Source organism: Falco rusticolus, chromosome 1, assembly GCF_015220075.1.
Source record: "Falco rusticolus isolate bFalRus1 chromosome 1, bFalRus1.pri, whole genome shotgun sequence".
Taxonomy (NCBI): Eukaryota; Metazoa; Chordata; class Aves; order Falconiformes; family Falconidae; genus Falco; species Falco rusticolus.
The window spans coordinates 13,492,115-13,511,525 of NC_051187.1; the positions used below are offsets into that span (position 1 = coordinate 13,492,115).

The 19,411-nt window shown below is 46.5% G+C and overlaps 3 protein-coding genes across 9 annotated transcripts; 2 read left to right on the forward strand and 1 right to left on the reverse strand.

Moving 5' to 3' along the window:
* Positions 1–8: 8 nt before the first annotated feature.
* On the forward strand, positions 9–4,530 carry SRSF2 (serine and arginine rich splicing factor 2). Of its 7 annotated transcripts, XR_005107898.1 has the most exons (6): positions 9–133; positions 320–713; positions 1,082–1,392; positions 1,737–1,840; positions 2,476–2,585; positions 3,085–4,530. XR_005107898.1 is itself a non-coding variant. In XM_037410611.1 (4 exons), the coding sequence occupies exons 2-3, from the start codon at positions 352–354 to the stop codon at positions 1,383–1,385; spliced, it is 666 nt and encodes a 221-aa protein (XP_037266508.1). In that variant the 5' UTR covers positions 9–133; positions 320–351; the 3' UTR covers positions 1,386–1,392; positions 1,737–4,530. The 7 variants fall into 7 exon arrangements, 3 of the variants coding, with proteins under 3 accessions (XP_037266508.1, XP_037266489.1, XP_037266498.1); XR_005107896.1 differs by having other exon boundaries at positions 2,476–4,530; XR_005107897.1 differs by lacking the exon at positions 1,737–1,840 and having other exon boundaries at positions 10–133.
* On the reverse strand, positions 4,339–6,569 carry METTL23 (methyltransferase like 23). Its single transcript, XM_037410579.1, has 5 exons — positions 6,021–6,569; positions 5,741–5,845; positions 5,424–5,661; positions 5,005–5,089; positions 4,339–4,684 (listed from the first exon to the last, which is right to left on the reverse strand). Exons 1-5 carry the CDS (start codon positions 6,108–6,110, stop codon positions 4,516–4,518), a joined length of 687 nt encoding a protein of 228 aa, XP_037266476.1. The 5' UTR covers positions 6,111–6,569; the 3' UTR covers positions 4,339–4,515.
* Positions 6,570–6,685: 116 nt separating this feature from the next.
* On the forward strand, positions 6,686–19,411 carry JMJD6 (jumonji domain containing 6, arginine demethylase and lysine hydroxylase). Its single transcript, XM_037410567.1, has 7 exons — positions 6,686–6,973; positions 7,871–8,259; positions 10,998–11,284; positions 12,612–12,747; positions 12,863–13,001; positions 13,648–13,775; positions 15,439–19,411. The coding sequence occupies exons 1-7, from the start codon at positions 6,806–6,808 to the stop codon at positions 15,473–15,475; spliced, it is 1,284 nt and encodes a 427-aa protein (XP_037266464.1). The 5' UTR covers positions 6,686–6,805; the 3' UTR covers positions 15,476–19,411.

Consider the following 19,411-nt stretch of genomic DNA (forward strand, 5'->3'; position numbering starts at 1 on the left):
CCATTTTGTGGCGTTAAGTAGGCGCGCGCGGGCGGCGCCCCGCTCATTTCCTCGCGGCAGCGGGCAGGGGCGGCTGTTGCTGGCGCTTCGTCTCCGCTCCGGCCTTAGGCCGCTTCCCGCCCGGATCCCAGAGGTGGGTGCCCGCTCCTCCCTCTCCGCTGAGGACCCCGCGGCGCTTCCCCTATGCCCTGCAGCTCTCCTCCTTACTGGACTCTGCTGGGCCGCCGCTCCGGCGCCCCCCCTCCGGTGTGAGGCGCCACCCCTCAGGGCCGCGCCGTCTCCTGACTCGCCCCCCTTCCCTCGGGTTTCTTCTCCTCAGCCGCCGCCGCCCCTCGGGGGCTGTTGCCCGCCATGAGCTACGGGCGCCCTCCGCCGGACGTGGAGGGCATGACGTCCCTCAAGGTGGACAACCTGACCTACCGTACGTCCCCGGACACGCTCCGGAGGGTCTTCGAGAAGTACGGCCGCGTGGGCGACGTCTACATCCCCCGGGACCGCTACACCAAGGAGAGCCGCGGTTTCGCCTTCGTCCGTTTCCACGACAAACGCGACGCCGAGGACGCGATGGACGCGATGGACGGGGCCGTGCTGGATGGCCGCGAGCTGCGCGTGCAGATGGCCCGCTACGGCCGCCCCCCCGACTCGCACCATAGCCGGCGGGGGCCGCCGCCGCGCCGCTACGGGAGCAGTGGCTACGGCCGCCGCAGCCGCAGGTAAGCGTCGGCCAGGCTGCGAGGGGCAGTGGAGCTTCAGTAATAAAGCGGGGGACACAGGGCTTAGGCACGCACCCGCTCGGCGGGGCCGCTTGGTTTTGTTTCCTTTTCCGAGGGAGTTTCGTGGTGGGGTCGGAGGGGAGAGTAGGCCGTTAGTAGCAAAGGCACGTGGAGTTCCCTCGGAGCGGAAGGGTTTCGCCCTGTAGTACGTTTAGCCCCCGGCCACTCACTCTGAACAATGGCGCCCTCTTAACACTCATATTCTTGCCCACGTGGGTCCCGTTCCGCCTTCTCTGTCCCAAAGTAGTCGTTGAAGTGTTCAACTTCTAACGTCCTTTTTTATTTTACTTCTTCCCGGTGTGTTTTAGCCCTAGAAGACGCCGTCGCAGCCGGTCTAGAAGCAGGAGCCGCTCTAGATCCCGCAGTCGGTCCCGCTACAGTCGATCCAAATCCCGGTCTCGCACACGCTCTCGGTCTCGCTCCACCTCGAAGTCCAGGTCTGCCAGGAGATCCAAGTCAAAGTCCTCATCTGTCTCCAGATCCCGGTCCAGGTCTAGATCCCGGTCCAGATCTAGAAGCCCTCCCCCTGCCTCAAAGAGGGAATCCAACTCTAGATCCAGGTCTAAGAGCCCTCCCAAGTCTCCAGAAGAAGAAGGAGCTGTATCCTCCTAGGAACATGGTAATGTACCTCGGGATCAGCACATGTTGCATGTTACTTTATTATAGCACTTAGATGGGGTGTTGGGTAGTTCTTAGAGTATTAATAGCCTGAAGCAAGTGAATCCTAATGGGGCACATTGTTAGCTGTTTTTTTTTTCTTGAGCAGTGTTTTTTGGTTATTGGTTTAGGGAAATTAATACCGAAGGGCTTTCTACGGAGAAATTTCTTTTTTTTTACAGAGAAAATGTTTTATTGAAAAATTAATGGCTTGGTTTTAGTAAAATATTGTATGAGACGCAACCTATGATGAAAATGACTATTTCTTACTGTATTTATCCAACATCTGCATTTTCCCCTTTAAAGCTGCGGTCTCCTGTTTGATAAAAGAATATTGGCCAGTATTGCAGATTTTAACTGATTTGGCTGATCCTCCAGGGACCAGTTTCTGTGGGCGTGTATTGGAGCAGGTTTGTCTTTAAATGTTAAAGATACACTATCCTTTTATAATGGAAGATCGGTTCAGTGGCCGTTGTACTGACTGGAGGTAATTGTTCTAGAAAAGTGGCAAATTCCTTGCAACGAGACAACCATGGAAACTAGTTTTTCCTCAAGTCGACACCTTGAAGAGGCATCTAAGGATACACCGGGTGGGGAAAGGATAGTGTGTCTTTAACCCTTCAAACTGTTTGGTCCTATTTTTAAAAGGAAAGGGCCTAAGCTAGGTCTGGAGTTAGATAATTGTAGCAAAATTAGTCACATTTTCTGTTTTGAATGCTAATTAGAGTTTAGTTAATTCTTTATGAAGTATTAGTTTTAAAACTTTTATATAACTTTTAATAATCTGTTGTTGAACAGGCTGAAGTTAATGGTGGTTTGATCTACAGCCTGATGTTTATTCTTTAAATATTTTAACAGAACCTTGTATTTGGCCTCTGAAGTAAAGCAACACATGGGGGGAGGTGGAACATAATGGAAATTCCTAAAACTTAATTAAAGTAGGCAAAGCCAGTTGAAACACAACTAGAATTATACCTGAAGTCATCCACACACCCAAAAGAGACAAGGTAGAAACCTGGCTGAACTTTTTTTTCTTCAAACCTAGATGCATCAGCTAAATGAGAGTCTACATAAAGGACGCCTTTGGGGGGAAAAGATCGCTTGAGTCTTCAGTCCATTGGAGAGACCCCTGGCGAGCAACCAGCTGTTGAAAAGGTTATTTTGTAACATTTTGTCTAACTTTTTACTTGTTTAAGTTGCGCCTCAAGTGGCAGATTTTACATTTTATGTGCCATTTTGTTGCTGTTATTCAAATTTCTTGTAATTTAGTGAAGTGAACGACTACAGATTTCATTATTGGCTTGGATATTTGAGGTAAAACTTCATTTTTGTTTATATAGTGCTGACTTTTATTTGAAATTAAAACTGATGATAACTTGCTGCTTCCAGTTTCATACTGAGGAAACATGCAGCCACTATATGCCGAGTAGCTAACTCTGTCAAAGTATCCTCAATTTTGTTTTCATTCCTTAAATAAAATTTTGCAAAACTTCAATTTGAAACTTAACTGTAAATGCTTTTTTTTACTTTGAATTCAAATAGTACCTTCAAATTCAAATTGGTAGAAATCTTTTCAGGTGACAGTTGATATTTGAAAGGATTGTTTTATCAGACTCAATTCTAATCTCTTCTCTTATGTATTTTTGTGCACTAGGCGCAGTTGTGTAGCAGTTGAGTAATGCTGGTTAGCTGTTAAGGTGGCGTGTTGCAGTGCAGAGTGCTTGGCTGTTTCCTGTTTTCTCCTGATTGCTCCTGTGTAACGATGCCTTGTCGTGCAGAAACAAATGGCTGTCCAGTTAATTAAAATGCCTGACAACTGCACTTCCAGTCACCCGGGCCTTGCGTAAAAATAATGGAGCATACAGTGAGCACATCTAGCTGATGATATACACACCTTATTTTTTCCAGAATGGTAAAACTTACCAACCTACATATATGAACTTACATAGAGAAATGTAATGTTAAGAAAAGAAATGGTTCATTCCTTTGTAAGTACTGATTGGTGTATCTTTTGCTTAAGACATTCTGTACTATACCCACTGTCTCTGTAGTTAAAATTAAACATTTTTCTGTGTTAACTTTTCTCAACTTAATGTCTGAGTCAGCTTATTTTTGGCTTGAAAAGATTTCTGCAATTTTACTGTCAATGTTTAACTTCTGTATAGTAACTGAATGCATTCTACTGCTTATGAATTTTATCCACTGGGGTTGCTTTAAATTTCTATGGGCAAACTTGTGTTGCGACTAACACAAATCTTGTATGGAGAGTATTGCACACCAGACTAAACAGATTCAGACAGGTCCGCTGGATGTTGTTATGGAAGATATACACTGAGTAGTATGAATTGTTTGCTGTGTGCTTGCCCTGATTCAACAGGCCTGCTGCTTGATGGTAGCTAATCTTACAGTGATTTTTTTTCCTTGATTTGGATACCAAATGAAATGTATACTTCAACCATCATGTGTCAAGGGTTACTGTATTGCTTTGTTAACTTTATGCATGTATGTTAAATGGGAATGGAAACATCTGAATACTTGCAATCTGGCTTGATTGAGGATTAAAAGTACTTTTCTATAAATTGAGAAAACAGTTTGTATGTTCCAGGACTGCATGGTCAGTGGCAGTCTATGCAGATTCCTTCAAAAACGAAGGGGCTGGCTTTTGTATATGAATCTTTGGGAAAGAGCTTCAGTCCTGGGAAACAGATTTTTATGGGGATATTTTTTTATCTTGAAAGAGTGCAGTTAACTTTTCTTCATAGCTGAAGTTGTGTATTTTAAGTTGGATCTTGTGGATTGTCAGGTTGTTAAGCTATGTTGTGTAGTGGCTTACATAATGGAATTGAGTCTTTGAACTACTTACTACATGGTCTTTGGGGAGGAGCACAAATTTCTCAAAAGCCATAGCTGAACAATCAAACAGCTTTATTTTTACAATGCATGTTTTAAGAATTATTGCTAAGGGGATCTGCTTCCCAAAAAATTATGCATGAGGTTTGCTGTAAACAGGATTGTTTTCTGCAGATCCATGCAACAGTAAACAGTTAAGTATCATCTTGTATTGGAACCAACAAGTGGAATAAACTTAAGTACCATCTGATTGTGCCAGTGAGATGATCATCATTTCAATTGTATGTCTTCCTGGTAGAGAAGAGCTTGCCAAGTGCTCTTTGTCTGCACTGAATGAATGTAAGGGAACGTGGGTGTTCTTCAGTTTCCATTTGCAGAGCAAGGCTTCGATAGACCAGTCAGCACTGGGGGAGGAAATACCAGTGTGTGAACACAAGTTTGTAACTTCTGCAGTAATTACAGGAGATTGTCACCAAACTTAAATGCAACAGTTCACAAGACTGAGTTTGTAACAGTTTTCTAGCCAACAGTAAACTGGTGGTTCTTGGATTATTTTCTGGTCTGGTTGCTTCTGTCTGCTCCCCCTAGGATTTACTCTACTTATCGCAATTTGCAATGAATGTTTCTGGAATGCAGTGGTGCCTCCCAAGAAGTTAATGATCTTTAAGAGCCAAGATGGGGAGACAGGACTTAAGATTCAGGTCTTAAATATGCAAAAGTTTACCTCCGGACTTGATAAGTAGTCCAGAATTGAGCTTGTGGATTCTTTCCCAGCAAGAAGTAAACTGTAGTTAAAATATCTTCAAAATCTGTAGTTTGGGGGAAATGAAGCAGTCTTGGTTAGTCTCTAGGTGCCAGGTATAGTTAAATATGCCTGGTGATATGAAACATTAAAAATCAATACAAGACTTGACCGCTTATGAGAGATGTGAGAAGCATGGCCTTCAGTGGTTAGCTAGTTACTCCATTTTCTATATGTACCCTCTGGTGGTGTTTATAGCTGTTACCCCAAGAATTGCAAGTTCGATAGCACAGTACTGCCACAAAGGCTGTCACCTGGTATCTTGACAGTGTTCCCTGTACTGCTTGGATGTGAAGTCCTAGTTTGTCACAAATTGAAGATAGCTGAGAGTATTAACATACCTTTTGGGTCAAAGAAGACATCTGATCCTAAGATAATGTCTACAGGAGCAAGCGAGAGCAGCTGGGGTGACAGCCGCCCCCACGTGAGCCCTATGACAGGTACGTGGGACAAGTCGTTCATCAGGCAGCTGCGCCGGCAACTCTGCAGGCAGCAGGGTAGCTCCTCGTTGTCGGACAGGATCACGTCGGCCCCACACTTGGCAGCCACCACACCGGGGAGGCTCACGCCTGCACCGACCTGAAACCACAGCCCGGTGAAGGGGACCGAAGCAGGGATGCGTCCCCTGCGGCTAGAGACAGGGCATGCCGCGGGGTACCTCCAGCACTCGCTTGCCGGGCAGGCTCCTCCTGTGGGCCCAGAGGTACTGGGCCAGCACCACGGCGCAGGGCCACACGTACATCCCGTACTGCGAGTCCAGCACCTGAAACACACCGGGCGCCGCGCTGGGAAGGTGGGTCCTGCTCTGCCACTGAGACGGGTGCACCGCCGGCCCGGTGCCCCAGGGATGGGGTGCCCGGGGGATGGGGTGCCCAGGAAAGGCGGTGCCGCGGGGGATCGGGTGCCCCGCAGGATGGGGTGCCCGGGGGAGGCGGTACCTGGGGGATGCGCAGCGCCAGCACCTCCGGCCCCTCCGCGAAGCGGTAGCACCGCACGCTGCCCCGCCGCTGCCGCCGCGCCTCCCCCATGGCCGCGCCGCCGCCCAATCGCTGGCGGCCACGTGCAGAACCAGGCCGCGCGGGCCAATCGGCGCCCTCGCCGGCCGTGGCGTCACGCGGCGCGCCGCTGCGGGGGCTGATGGCGGCGGCCCAGAGGCTCACCGCGCGGCCTGGCCCGCCGCTCCCAGCCGCCTCCGCCCAGTGCCGTAGTTAAACCGGGCCCTTCCCGCCCGCGCTGGTGCCCTGGCGGGGCAGTACGGGCGGTTCGGTGCCGTGAGGGGCACCGCGTCAGCCCCGCACGGAAACTGGCTGGCACGCGGTCGGTTCGCCGTCTTCAGGGCAGCGGCGGGCGCGGAGCGCGGGCCCGCTGGGGGAAGGGGAGAAGCGGCGGGGAGTTCCCGGGGCTACTCCAGCAGCGAGCGAGCGCGGGGCAGCGCGGCCGAGGGCGACCAGCACTAGAGCTCCCTCCCTCTCACCCTCAGCACCCTTCCTCCCAACATGGCGGCGCAGCCGCCCCTCTTCCTCGCCTCGACCAATCAGCGCCGGAGGTTGGGCGAGGCGTGGCAGAAGACGGCGGAGCAGCGAGCCAATAGGAGGGCGGCGGGGGCGGAGCCGCGGCGACAGCGGCGGCAAGGGGGTGAAATTTCTCGAAGGTGCGGCGGGTGCGCCGGGGCCGGGCCGGGCGCGGGGCGAGGTCTGCGGAGCGCCGGGGGCAGCGGTGGCGGATGGTGACGGTCCCCAACGCTGCCGCCGACACCGCCGCCATGAATCATAAGAGCAAGAAGCGGATCCGTGAGGCGAAGCGCAGCGCCCGGCCCGAGCTGAAGGACTCGCTGGATTGGACCCGCCACAACTACTGCGAGACCTTCCCCCTCAGCCCTGCCGCCTGCAAGGTGCGCCCCGGGCGCAGCCCCGCCGCGCCTGAGGGGAGTGGGGGACGGGTGAGGGGCTGAGGGGAGTGGGGCGGACCTGAGGGGAATGTGGGGGGGGGGTGTGCCTGAGTGGGTCCTGAGGGAAAGGGAGAGGCCTGAGGGGAAGTGGAGGGGAGAGGGGCGACTGAGGGGGTCCTGAGGGGAATGGGGGTGGTGACTGACGGGGACCTGAGGGGAAGGAGGCGGGAGGAGTCTTGAGGGGAATCGGAGGGTGCCTGAGGGGAAGGAGGAGGCTTGAAGGGAATGGAGGTGGTGACTGAGGGGTTTCAGAGGGGAAGGGGGAGGCCTGAGGGGAATCGGGGTGCTGACTAGGGCGTTCCTGAGGGGAAGGGGGAAAAGGCCGCTTTCTTGTGGCCGGGATTGCCGCAGGGCTGGCAGGGCTCCCTGGGGTTGCTGGGGTGGAGACCCCGAAGGAGAGGATTAGGGCGGGGAGGGGGAGGCCAGGCAGCATCCGCGGTTTTTCCTCCTCCAGTGCAGGGCCCCGCCGGGGTGGGATGGGCACCCTCAGTGCCGGAGTGCCCACGTAATTCCCAGGCACCTTCCCCGGGGTTGGCGAGGGGGGTGAGATGCAGTAGGGGGTGTGTAGCCGAAAGGGCAGGGCGGGTGGCCTCGCCGGCTGGAGAATTAACTCGGTGGGGAGTGCCCAGCTGCTGATGTTGATGGTGTGCACAAGGAGCGGGGCATGCGAAATAGAACTGCAGCCTCAGGGAGCTTAAAATAATATGTAGGCTGCTTAATACCCTCGTGGGGTATTGCAAAGTACGAGTGCAAAGCTTCTCCACACAAACTTAGAAAGCACTGTTCTAGGACGTTAGTCTGTCCTAATATCTGTTCTGTATTCCGCGCTTGGTTTCACAGGATAACGTGGAGAGGGCAGATGCACTCCAGTTAACAGTGGATGAATTTGTTGAGCGTTATGAAAAACCTTACAAGCCTGTAGTCCTGCTGAATGCTCAGGCTGGCTGGTCTGCCCAGGAGAAGTGGACTCTGGAACGGCTGAAGCGCAAGTATAGGAACCAGAAGTTCAAATGTGGGGAGGACAATGACGGTTATTCTGTGAAGATGAAGATGAAATACTACATAGAGTATATGGAAACCACACGTGATGACAGCCCACTCTACATCTTTGACAGCAGTTATGGAGAGCATCCCAAGCGCCGGAAACTCCTGGAGGACTACAAAGTACCCAAATTCTTCACTGATGATCTCTTCCAGTATGCAGGGGAGAAACGAAGGCCACCTTACAGGTACAGTACAGTGACACCAAGATAAGACTAGGTATTTTCCATCTCATTAGCTATTCCTAAATAGGTACGATTGTCTTATATAAAGCAAAGCGCTAGTTTTACATCCGCTCTTTCAAAATGAGTGTACATCCATAACCCCGAGAGGGGGAAGGGCAGATTTGTGTATCACAATTTCTGATTTTGTTACCAGCATTGCTGTGGGTTTATGGTTTGGTGGTTGGGGTTATTTTTATTTTTTGCGTTTTGTTAAGTCAGTTTACCATATTTCTTAGATTTAAAAATAACTTATTTACTGAAAGTTATGAAGATTAATTTCTTGCTCTGTATGCCTTCTGGCTTTCAAATCTTAAGTACCTGAGGACTAGCTCCTGGGTTGTACACCAGTGGCTTATGTACAGTCTGGAATTTTGTTTAATTATGTCAGTTCTTTTAAGGTAAAGATCTTAAGCTAGATTAGTATGAAGTGTGGAGACTAGTTATTAGCTCCCCTTCAGATGATTTTGAGAGAAAATGATATTTCACCTCTGTGTAGTCTTTTGAACTCCTTTTTTGCGTCTGATTGGAAAAGGGTTGAGATGACACTTCACCCCTGAGTCCATATGCAACAACTTTGTATTTGCACTGTTAGAGACAAAACGATTTTCTAGCTGTGTTAATGTAACATTTAATAGCAGTACGCACATAACGTGAGCCCTCCAAAGTAATTAAAATCTTTACAGTGACATTATAATTGTCAGAGAATGCCTTGCCCTTCAAGTGGCATGAGGCTGTGATGGGGGGGAAGTTAAAATGAAATAGAACAAGTGATGAATAATGGTGCTCTTCTCTGTGCTCTCTCACATGTCTGTAGTCCAGTTGTGCTTTAGCAGGAGTGAAGCAGGAAACTAATCTGTTAAAAGACCACTGAAGTAGGTGGTGTTAACACTGTTACAGTGTTGTAACAGACCCTTTTTATAATTCACTTCTAGGAAGAATGTACAATATTGTGATAAAATGCAAAAGCACACCAGGTGTAGCCTCTAGTAGAAACTGAATACACTTAGACAACTGGGAATCATTTATCTTTATAGATAAACCAGATAATCTGGTTGTGACTCACTTATATTGCTGTCTACCCCACACCCTCCCCACCTACAGGCACATGCTGAGCTCCTTACTTGTGATCTTGCTATTCGAAGTTCTTGTAGTTTGAGAGATGAGTGATGCAAGAGAGCACACTGATGCCTCCAAGAGTTAGGGATTTCATCTAGATACAGAAACTGATGAAGACTATCCAGTAGTTTGAGAGCATAATGGAAAATCCATCAGGAAGTGGTGCTTTCTAATCACATGATCAGGATATGAACTGTACAGATTGACCTCTGGATTGAAAGGTCTGTGACAGCATGTAGATCTTAAAATAAGAACACAAGCTGTTTAGAGCATCTTTATTTGATTTGTTCCTTTTTAAATAAAGGCGGTAATTTTTTGAAGCTATTTACTGAAACAACTATTGGGGGGGTGTATTTTAAATTGAAGTTACAGGTTGTGAGGTTTTTAATGGTAAATTTGATGTCTTGTGGCAAACTAGGTTATGTTCATTGTAAATTAAGCACCTGGAGGAAGATGCTGGTAAATGATAGCCTTGCTAAATAAGGGTTTTTAAATCTTCTGCATGTGTAATTCAGGTTATAGTTAGAAAAAATGGTATTGAACAGTGCATCCATCTGTGTACCAGACAGATCTTTATGTGTGTAATTTCTTCTGACTTCTTAGTGAAAGCTTTGGCTGTTCTGTTTGTGGTTTAATTATCTTTCTAAGGCTAATACGAATCTAAAGACTGAATTGACAATGGAAGTGACAGACACCTGCTTATTTACGTTTATATGGCTCCTTTGCGAAGCAGGAAGAGCACAGCTTGGTAACCAGACTTAGTCCTACAATTGGTGCTAGCAAATGATACTTGAAAACAGCTTAATTTGCACCTGCATTGGAAAGGGGTGATGGAGAGCTTGCAATGTTTCCTGAACCTTTGAACTCCTTGCTCGGTATCCCCTGCCTGTCAGCCATGCAGTTAAAGCCTGTTGTTAAGCATGTATAGTAGATAAAGTTCTCCACAGGGAGAAGTAAACCTTGCAAACAGGGAATGAGAATATACACACCAAATCCTGAATGGTCACTGGAGAATAAGCTCCATCTAGTTAAATGTTAAAATGAAAAGCCTGTTTTAAGTGAACAGAAGGCACAGAGAGAGGCCACAGTTGCATAACTTTGCTCAATTCCTTACTTGTATTGGCGTTTGTTTGTTTCTCATTGTTCTGTGGTTCTGGATCTCCTTGAGTAGCAAATTTTAGAAAACCATAGGATTAGGAGAATCCTCCTGCATAGTAAGAATCTTAATGCAGGCTGTTGTGTTTCAATCATTCATAAACTTTAAAATCACTATATATTTTATTGACAAACTGTTTAAAAACAAAATACAGCTGTGAAATATAAAAAGCTATCTTTGTTTGCTTGTCCCAGAGTCATTCCTGTCCCAGTTCATGTTGTTTTTTAGGTTAAGCACATGTTGCATCTTTTTGCTATAGTGTGAGCCTAACAATCTCAAGAAGGTAAATGAATGAACTGTAACTACCTTGATTTCTAACTGTATGTAAAATTAACAGCTGTAATTTTCTGTCTAATAGGAAGAAAAGAGAAGGTAGCTACTTGCTTGCTCTGACTAAAAGATTATTTTATTCCCCCCGCCCCCCATGCAGATGGTTTGTGATGGGCCCACCTCGTTCTGGAACAGGAATTCACATCGATCCCTTGGGAACTAGTGCGTGGAATGCCTTAGTCCAGGGACATAAGCGCTGGTGCCTGTTCCCTACCAGCACTCCCAGAGAGCTGATCAAAGTGACGCGAGAAGAGGGAGGGAACCAGCAGGATGAGGCTATCACTTGGTTCAGTGTTATCTACCCTAGGACACAGCTCCCCACCTGGCCCCCTGAATTCAAACCCCTGGAAATTTTACAGAAACCAGGCGAGACGGTCTTCGTGCCGGGTATGTACGGATCTCTCCAGTACGGAAATCTGGGAGGGAGGAGCATTTTTTTAACATTTGTGTGTGGTAGAGATGAAGAGAATATTTCAGCTTTGTTATCTGGTCCGTCTCTTACAAAAGAAAGTATTCTGACCTGTTTCAAAAGGAATATATATATTGTGATGTGCGTTTCGAGACTATTCAGTTATTTTCTGAATGGCCTGTAGCATAGGATTGCAGGTTGTATGGATGACAAAACAAATGGGACCTGAGTTGCAGCATTGCAGGAATGTGATCCTGAACTAAATTGCATAATAGGAAACTGTCAAGGCATAAAACAATAAGTGTTTGAGCACTAGTTACTCTTAGACAAAAACGTTTTGAGTTCATATATGCTGAAGCAAATTCATGACTGAATTTTGTTGCCTGGGTAGTCTGACTGCATATGAATTTGTCTTAGTTGTGGGAAAAGAACTACTTAAAAGCACCAACACTTTCCACCCACCTCTCTGTGGTTATGCTTCATCTTGCATTTGAAAGCAAAAGCTAAAGAAAGATCTGATGAAGATGCCATTCTCTTTGGGTGGCTACGCACTGTGCGTCCATTGTAACTGGGAGGTGAGATGGCTGGTGGATAAAGCAGGTGAGTTCAGTGGCAAATTGTAACTTCTAAATGTTGCATCGTTTTTGTGCAGCATGGCCCATAGCTTCTGTCCATATGGCTGATCTCATACATACATACAGCTGACATCATGTTTGAAGAGTGCCTTGTGATTGTCTTGGCACTTACTAGTGACTCCTCAGTTACCTTCTGTTAAGATTCTTAGCTGTTGGGTTTCATTATACCGTTTCCTTAGTCTTTTTATGAGGTTATAAGTGGGTAGTAAGAACACCACTGTCTATTTTTATACTGTGTGGGGAAACGATTTTATATCTATTTTTAAATGAAAGGTTGGTCTGTAGTCATAAGAACCTTACTAAATCAGCATGGAAAGGGCTCTCCAGCTTAACAGAAAGGGTCTCTGTGCAGTCTGGGTTACAATGGCTCTTGCTGTTAAATGAGCTGTCAGTAGCCAGTGTGCTGCTGTCAAGTCAGATCTCGGTACTGTTTGTGAGCTGGATAATTTGGTCAGAGCATTGAGCAGCAGCCTTTTGTAACAAGAACCTGTAAAGCATTGGAGCGAATGCCAAAATAAGACTGAGGAAAGATGACATGGTGGCATCCTCACCGGCTTTGGACAAAAAGGTCCAATTTCCACCTGTGCTATGGGAAAAGTGTTCACAACTGTTCTTGAACTTGCTTTCTGCTGTGTAGACAGAAACGGTCATTGGTGTTGTATGTTTATAGGTGGCTGGTGGCATGTAGTTCTCAATCTTGACACAACCATTGCCATCACGCAAAACTTTGCCAGCTGTACCAACTTCCCTGTGGTGTGGCACAAGACAGTAAGAGGGAGACCCAAATTGTCACGGAAGTGGTACAGGTGAGAGATTTAGTAGCTTGCTTTTCATATTCTCTATTTAAAACAAAAATACCCTGTTCAATTATGTGTAATGTTACTGTTCAAAGGCTGACTCTGAAATTTCAACTGTATTTAGGATCCTAAAGCAGGAACATCCTGACCTGGCAGCCTTGGCTGATTCAGTTGACCTGCAAGAATCTACTGGTATTGCTTCCGATAGTTCCAGTGATTCTTCGAGTTCCTCAAGTTCCAGCTCCTCAGACTCTGATTCAGAGGTAATGCTTTTTACTACAGTAGGTCATCCATATCCTGCATTTGGATCGGTTTTTTCCATACCTGATCATGGTCCTCATCTTAATATTCTTGTCTTAAGGAAAAAATTGATAGAAAGCAACTAAACAGATCCACATGGCGGAGGAACCTTTGGTTCTGTTTGGTGAAGCCCCTCTTTGTATTTTTAAATGAATTCAGTTTGTCTGATCTTTATATGTATTGTAATAAATCTGTCACTCAGCTAAGCCATGCTTGTGTAAAATGGCTGCAAAATTAATGTTTTTAAAAATGGGGAGGGGGAACAAGATCCAAAACAGACTGTCAGTTATGACAGTGGACTTTTCTAGGCACCCAAGTCCTTCAGAAGGCATGGATTCTGCTCTCGGAAAATTAAGTCCTTCTAGGAGCCAGAAGGAACACACTCATTGTCTTGCCCCGAGCCAACTTAGTAATGAAATCGAAGAATGTACCTGTTCCTGATTTTTAAACACTTAATTTAAAATTGATTTCATGTGTCTTATCTAAAATAGCACATGCTTTGAATGTTGATTATTCAGGGTTGCTGAGGTAGCTCTTATGGTGAATTACACAGCACAAACAGTTTACTTAAGTTTCTCTGAATTCTGGTTTCATCTCTTCATGTTTCAGTGTGACTCTGGCTCTGAGACGGAGGGGATGATGCACCGGAGGAAAAAAAGGAGAACATGCAGCATGATGGGTAACGGTGATACAACTTCCCAGGATGACTGTGTGAGCAAAGAGCGAAGCTCCTCCAGGTGACCTAATGGCAACTGTTGTTTTTAAACAAGCAAAAGGCAATACAAGGCAGAGCTGGCTGACTTCAGATAGGGTGATACATCAGGACAGAGGGATGGCGAGTGAGAGATTCCTTACAAAGCGTAAAGCAGTTGGCCAGTGGTGATATCTTCCCTCCATGAATTATTTTAATTGCTCCACACTGGAAACTAAGATTCTTGATTATTTTTTTAATTAAGTTTTTTATTTATTAAATAAACAGTTTTATTACTTTTCCTAGTTGTCTCTTTTAATAGAGGGAAGTATTTTGTTTTAGTTCTGTTAATGGGAGAGGTGGGATATTTTAACTGCGCTCTTCAGAGAGCACAAGTGAACAGTAAACAGTTAAAGATGAGGAATGATCAGGCAAGACTCAGGTTTCAATGCTTTGTTGTCCAAATGGAAAACCTTCAAGTAGTTGTAGGGTTTCTCTCACTGTTGCCTGGATTATTTCAGTTTGGCCCACTGTTTATTTGTTACGGGCATAATTCATCCCAAACTTCTGTTCACCTTTGGTTTTGGGTGTTTGGGTATTTTTAGGAAGAAAAAAAAAAAAAAAAGCAAGTTGCTAGTCAGTCTGGAGGGAGGGAATATTAACGTTTCAGAACCAGCATTAGATACTACTTAGGGTGAAGTTGCCGAGGGAGCCAGTTCTCTGGCCTTGCGAGGTTAAAAGCAGTGAAACACTGGGAGTCTGGGAGTATACTGCATGGCAGGACTTAGAAATTATTTGGTAAATGAAGCATTTTCCTCATATAGCAGAGACTTGCCAAAAATCTTAAGCAAGCTTCTTGCAGTTTGGTTAACCGATGCTGCTGTATTAGCTGCCTGCCTGCATTCAGCTGCTGTCTAGTTCCTGCGCTGTTGGATGCTCCAGGTCTGGCACAGATGCAAGTGCTGTGGTGGCTTACTGTGTGGTCTGCTAAGGAACTACTTGGGGAAGTCCAGATTCCCAGTAACAGGCCTGACTTCCTGGTGTAGGGCACTGCCTGAAGGCCTGTTAGCTCCTGTATGTGTTACCATTTATCTTGCTCTCTTGTTTTCAGGAGTTGCTCATAGCTGAGTACAATTGAATTACAAGTACAGAGCATCATTAAAAAAGTGGGAGAGAATGATACTGACTCTTATTTTGCTCTGGAGGCTTTAACAATTTGTTTGTTACAACATTCTCAAATTCTATTTCAGCAGCCAGTGTGACTTCAGGCAGGCAATGAGCAGCAGATCGTAACAAACCTTATTGCAGACCCTGTTTGTTTTGTTGGTTGGTTGGTTGGGTTTTTTTAAAAAGCTGTAAAATGCAGAGCACACATGCAAATGTTCTTCTGAAAATCCCATGTATTTTGTTTGCACTTCAAACTTTGAAATTTATACCTTAAATATTAAAAATTAGCACATTGCTTAGATCACTTGCTTTCCAGGTTTCACTGTTCTTCCTCCTGTACCTTGGTTGTTTCACTCTGTGAGGATGGGTGGCTTTCTGTGATGGATAAATGGATAGAAACAGTTCCAAATGTAAAATGTTACCTAGCTTGTACAATTCTGTAGGAGGTATAAGCATGCAGTTAACCTGTATGCTGTGATCTTGTGTCCCGATATGAGACGAGTGCTATAGTTGTTGACAGACAGTTGTACTTTTTTTGACAGGATTAGGGAATCCTGTGGAGGCCGCAGCTACCCCTGAGAGATGACATCACTCGCCTAGAGGCAGCTGCCGATCGAAGCTCCATTAGCAGCCAGCCAGCTCTGTTCTGCCCCCTTCTGCTTCTGTTTCTCACAGTCCTTAACTTTTTGTCACTCTTCCTTGATCCAGACCTCCATCTTCATTATGTGCTGTCAAAGGTTGGCTCCTTAATAACTTCTAGGGGAATGCCCCGACTCTACATTATTGTGCAATGCTTTGTCCCCTCTGCGCCCCAAGTGAGTGCACTAATAACCCAGCTCTGGGTAAGGACATGCCAAGTATTTAATGGTTCACATAACTGGCAAGGAAGACGACGGTCAGTTTTTAAAGAACTCTTTTTAAAAACCAGCAGGTAAATGTAAAAACCTGCCTTGCTTTGACACTGTCATATGTTTACATGTTGTCCTGTACACTTGAGGAAAGGAACACCAGCCCTTTTGGCCTGTCTGAACGTCCAGCGGATCTTGCACCAGAACTTCAGGAAGGGAAAGTTGTATGAATGCTCCAGACACTGAAGCAACTTCAGTGGAGGTGACCGCCGACCTGAAGCATCTTTCATGGTCTTAATCTACATGCATACATCTAAGGTGCAACACCTTAACCAGCAACAGTCCATTTACTTTTGCTCTGTGTTTGTTATGATGACTGGTAACAAAGATGCACTAGCACCTTGCGATCGGAAACTTGATGGAGCGGGAGAATCCTGGGTTTCTTGCACAGCAAAAACTGTGGGGGGAAAAGCCAGCATTTGCCAGTAATTACGATCCTTTAGGTGCAGGCATGATGTTTAGCACGAGGCAACAACTGACAATGTCTGGCTCTGATACAACAGTTGCTGGGCTTTAAATACCAAGCAGTTACAGGGCTGTGGGCTCATTCAGGCCAGTGTGGTTCACATACCTAAATGGCTTTTCTTCGAAGCTGTGAGTTCAGATGTTTCCAGAACTTGCAGTGCCAATTTTAAAGGACTGGGAGGGGGACATATTGTTGTTTTACGCTTTTTAAAAATGCGCTGTGTTGCTTAAGTCTGTGTAGATGCATTTGTGTTATGCTGGGTAAAGCTCTCATCCCCAAGGGATCTGTTGGAGCTGCTGGGTTTTTTTAGCAGGGGCTTGTGCTGGTAGTGTCAGCGAAAGAGGTCTGGCTGGCTGAAGGCGTGCTGCAAGGAAGTGATCCTTCTCTAGCTGAACAGCACAGCCAGAAGCTAGCTGTGTTGGGGTGCTTCCTTGGGTGCTCTCCTGAGACCTAGGAGATAGGTATTCCATCTCACTTCTTTCTTTGGGAGAGAAACCTTGAAAACAGAAGTGGTGTGTGTGCAGTCAACATGCAATAATGCCCAGGCACAGGTAGCAGAATTAAAAAGCAGATTGCAGCCTTAACTGTGACTTTCTTATACATGTTGTGTTTGATGGACCCCAGAACATTTGTTTGTCTGGGTTTTCTGACCTTTATTTTTTAACCTTGTCTCTTCCTATTTAAACACTCTCTTCTTGGAGACCAGGCCATATCCTGTTGTACAAGGGAATCCTAAATATGTTTGTCAGGATTTCTGTTTCTGAATCTTCTGTGCCAGTCACTTTGTGTAGGAGCAGCGTGGTGGTGGAAGAATGGAGAGAGGGAAGGTTTTTTGGTACATTATTTAGCTGTCCAGACTCCTGGATTCCCTGTGATAGCCAGGCATAAATGAGCACGCTTGCTCTGTAGACTGCTATAGATTCTTCTGCAGGATTACTTCTTTTTTCTAAAAAAAAAAAAAAAAAAAACCCAAAAACAACTAACAATAAAAAACTAAACAAAACAAAAACAACTTCTCAAACTCCTGGCATTTCTGGCCAAGGTTGCCTTTTTTCCTGGCCAGTTGAACAGCCTGGGAGCCTGCACAATCTGTATGTCTTCTCAAACAGAGCAGGCTGCAGCTGCTGCCTTTTGGAAGAACATGGGGGCTTGGAGAGGTGTGAAGGCTTAGAGGTCTCAGCTCTGTCATGATGAGAGGTTCCCTCAAAGAACTGTCCGCTACCCTCTTCGGTGGCTTGACAGCATGCCAGTAAGATGGCTTATGCTGTAGCTTGCAGTTGCATTTAGCGTGCGTGGTTCGGTTTTGCAGTCTTAAAATCTTAGATGTGTGTGAAAGCATGATTGCTGTACTGGGAAAGCTGCACCTCTACCACCAGAAGCACAGTGGGAAGATCCAGAGCAGAGTATTCTTCCGTGCCTATGAGCTCTTCCATGGTGTGAAATAAAACACTTTCAGGTTGAAGCCTGCTTGTTTGACATCCCTTGCAGAAAAGTGGTGTGTTTGAAATGGACTGCAGGCATCATGATACCAGCAATGCTGTACTGACTTCTTCACAAGGCACTTTCTGATCTAAAACAAAGGTGTATTTGTTTAGCTACCTGGGAATCGTGACTCCTGGGATCTCTGGTTCTTCCACTTTTGGGCTCTTGCCTCAGCCGAATTGGTGAGCTTCTGTCTTTGTTTTGGTAGATGAGGAAAATACCTACCTCATATAGGGGTGTTGTGAGGCTGAAATGTAATTACTGTGTGAGATGCTTTGAAGTCATCCTCCCACAAAAAGTGTTCCAGACATCCTAAGCAAACTGAGACTTCCTAACCTGGTGTTAGCTTTTTGTAGCAGAAAACATTGGGGATGTTGTTCAGCACCCTTGGCCACATGGTGGTCTGTGGTGGCCCTTCCAGAATTGCTGTGTGGTACATAAATTGTAGCAAAACAAGGCATTTTGTTTTCACCAGAGTTTAACTATTGGCATTTCATGGTCTGCTCTAAACGGGGTCTCCTGCTAGATCAGGATGCTTAAGAACAGGACTAGATTAAATTATCCCTTATCAGGGGGTCAGCTTCACTGGCCTTGACAGAAGGGGGAGAGCTGGTGCTTCCCAGGCCCTCGTTCCAGGCTGGGGGAATGAGGAAGTTAAAAACTGTGCCTGCCTTGTGCCTAGCTGCACGTTTGTGGGAGGCTGAATGGGGGGGGGGGAGTGGGTTTTGTGCTCTCACTTCTCAGGCTTGTGCTTCTTGGGGCATCCGTGTCTCTTGTCCCATCCCCACCGCTTTTGTGTACTGTAGAGCCCCTGGATGTAGCAGGCCGCTGTGGTCCAGCACCCAGCGCCGGTGGGCCCCTCATTTCCTTGAGCCCCAAAGCAGCAGCACTGCCTTGCCTCGGGCCCCGCAAACACTTTGTCAGCCTGCTGGTGTTTTGTGGGCTGCCCTTTTCCCCAGGGACAGGCTTAGAGCTGCGTGCTGGGCTTGGACCATGAGCTTCCCGATTGTACTGTGCATATCTGTGTCAATTGTCCTGCCTGCTCTGGTGAAAGGTAGAGAGATTTGTGAGCTCTGGCCATGCTTTTGAGTCTAGTAACCAATACAGGCTTGTCTGCTGTGACAGTTCAGGAGTAAACAAATAAATACGCCGTCAGAACTGTAGATGTGAACAACAGTGCCAGTCTCTGCACCTGTTCTCTGCACAAGTGCTGGGGGAGCAGGTGATGCCGAGGAAGCGCTGGCATACCTTCCTCCCCTTTCCAGCTCGGCTATGTTGGCTCCAGTTTGTCTTCTCAGTTACATGAAGCTTCTCCAAATGCTTAGGAGAAGGACAGCAACCTCTTTCATAATTAACCTAGACCCATTTTCTCCCTGAATCCCCAGCCATTGTGGGGCAGGAAGCAAGAGTGTTGACTGAATATGAAATGCCTGTGTGGGCTAATTGTAATGGGAGGGTTTTGGCATCCCCCCTTGCAAAGGGGGGAAGGAAAGAGCTTAACTGATGGATTTGACAGTCACACTGTCGGCTCCAAGCCCTGCCACTGCCGTTAGCTGCTTTTATCACCCCATCCAGCAGAGCTGGGATACTCCTAATTGTCTTGTTCAGATGATTGTGGTTTTGCTTTTTATTTTAAATAAAATCAATTATTTTGCATTA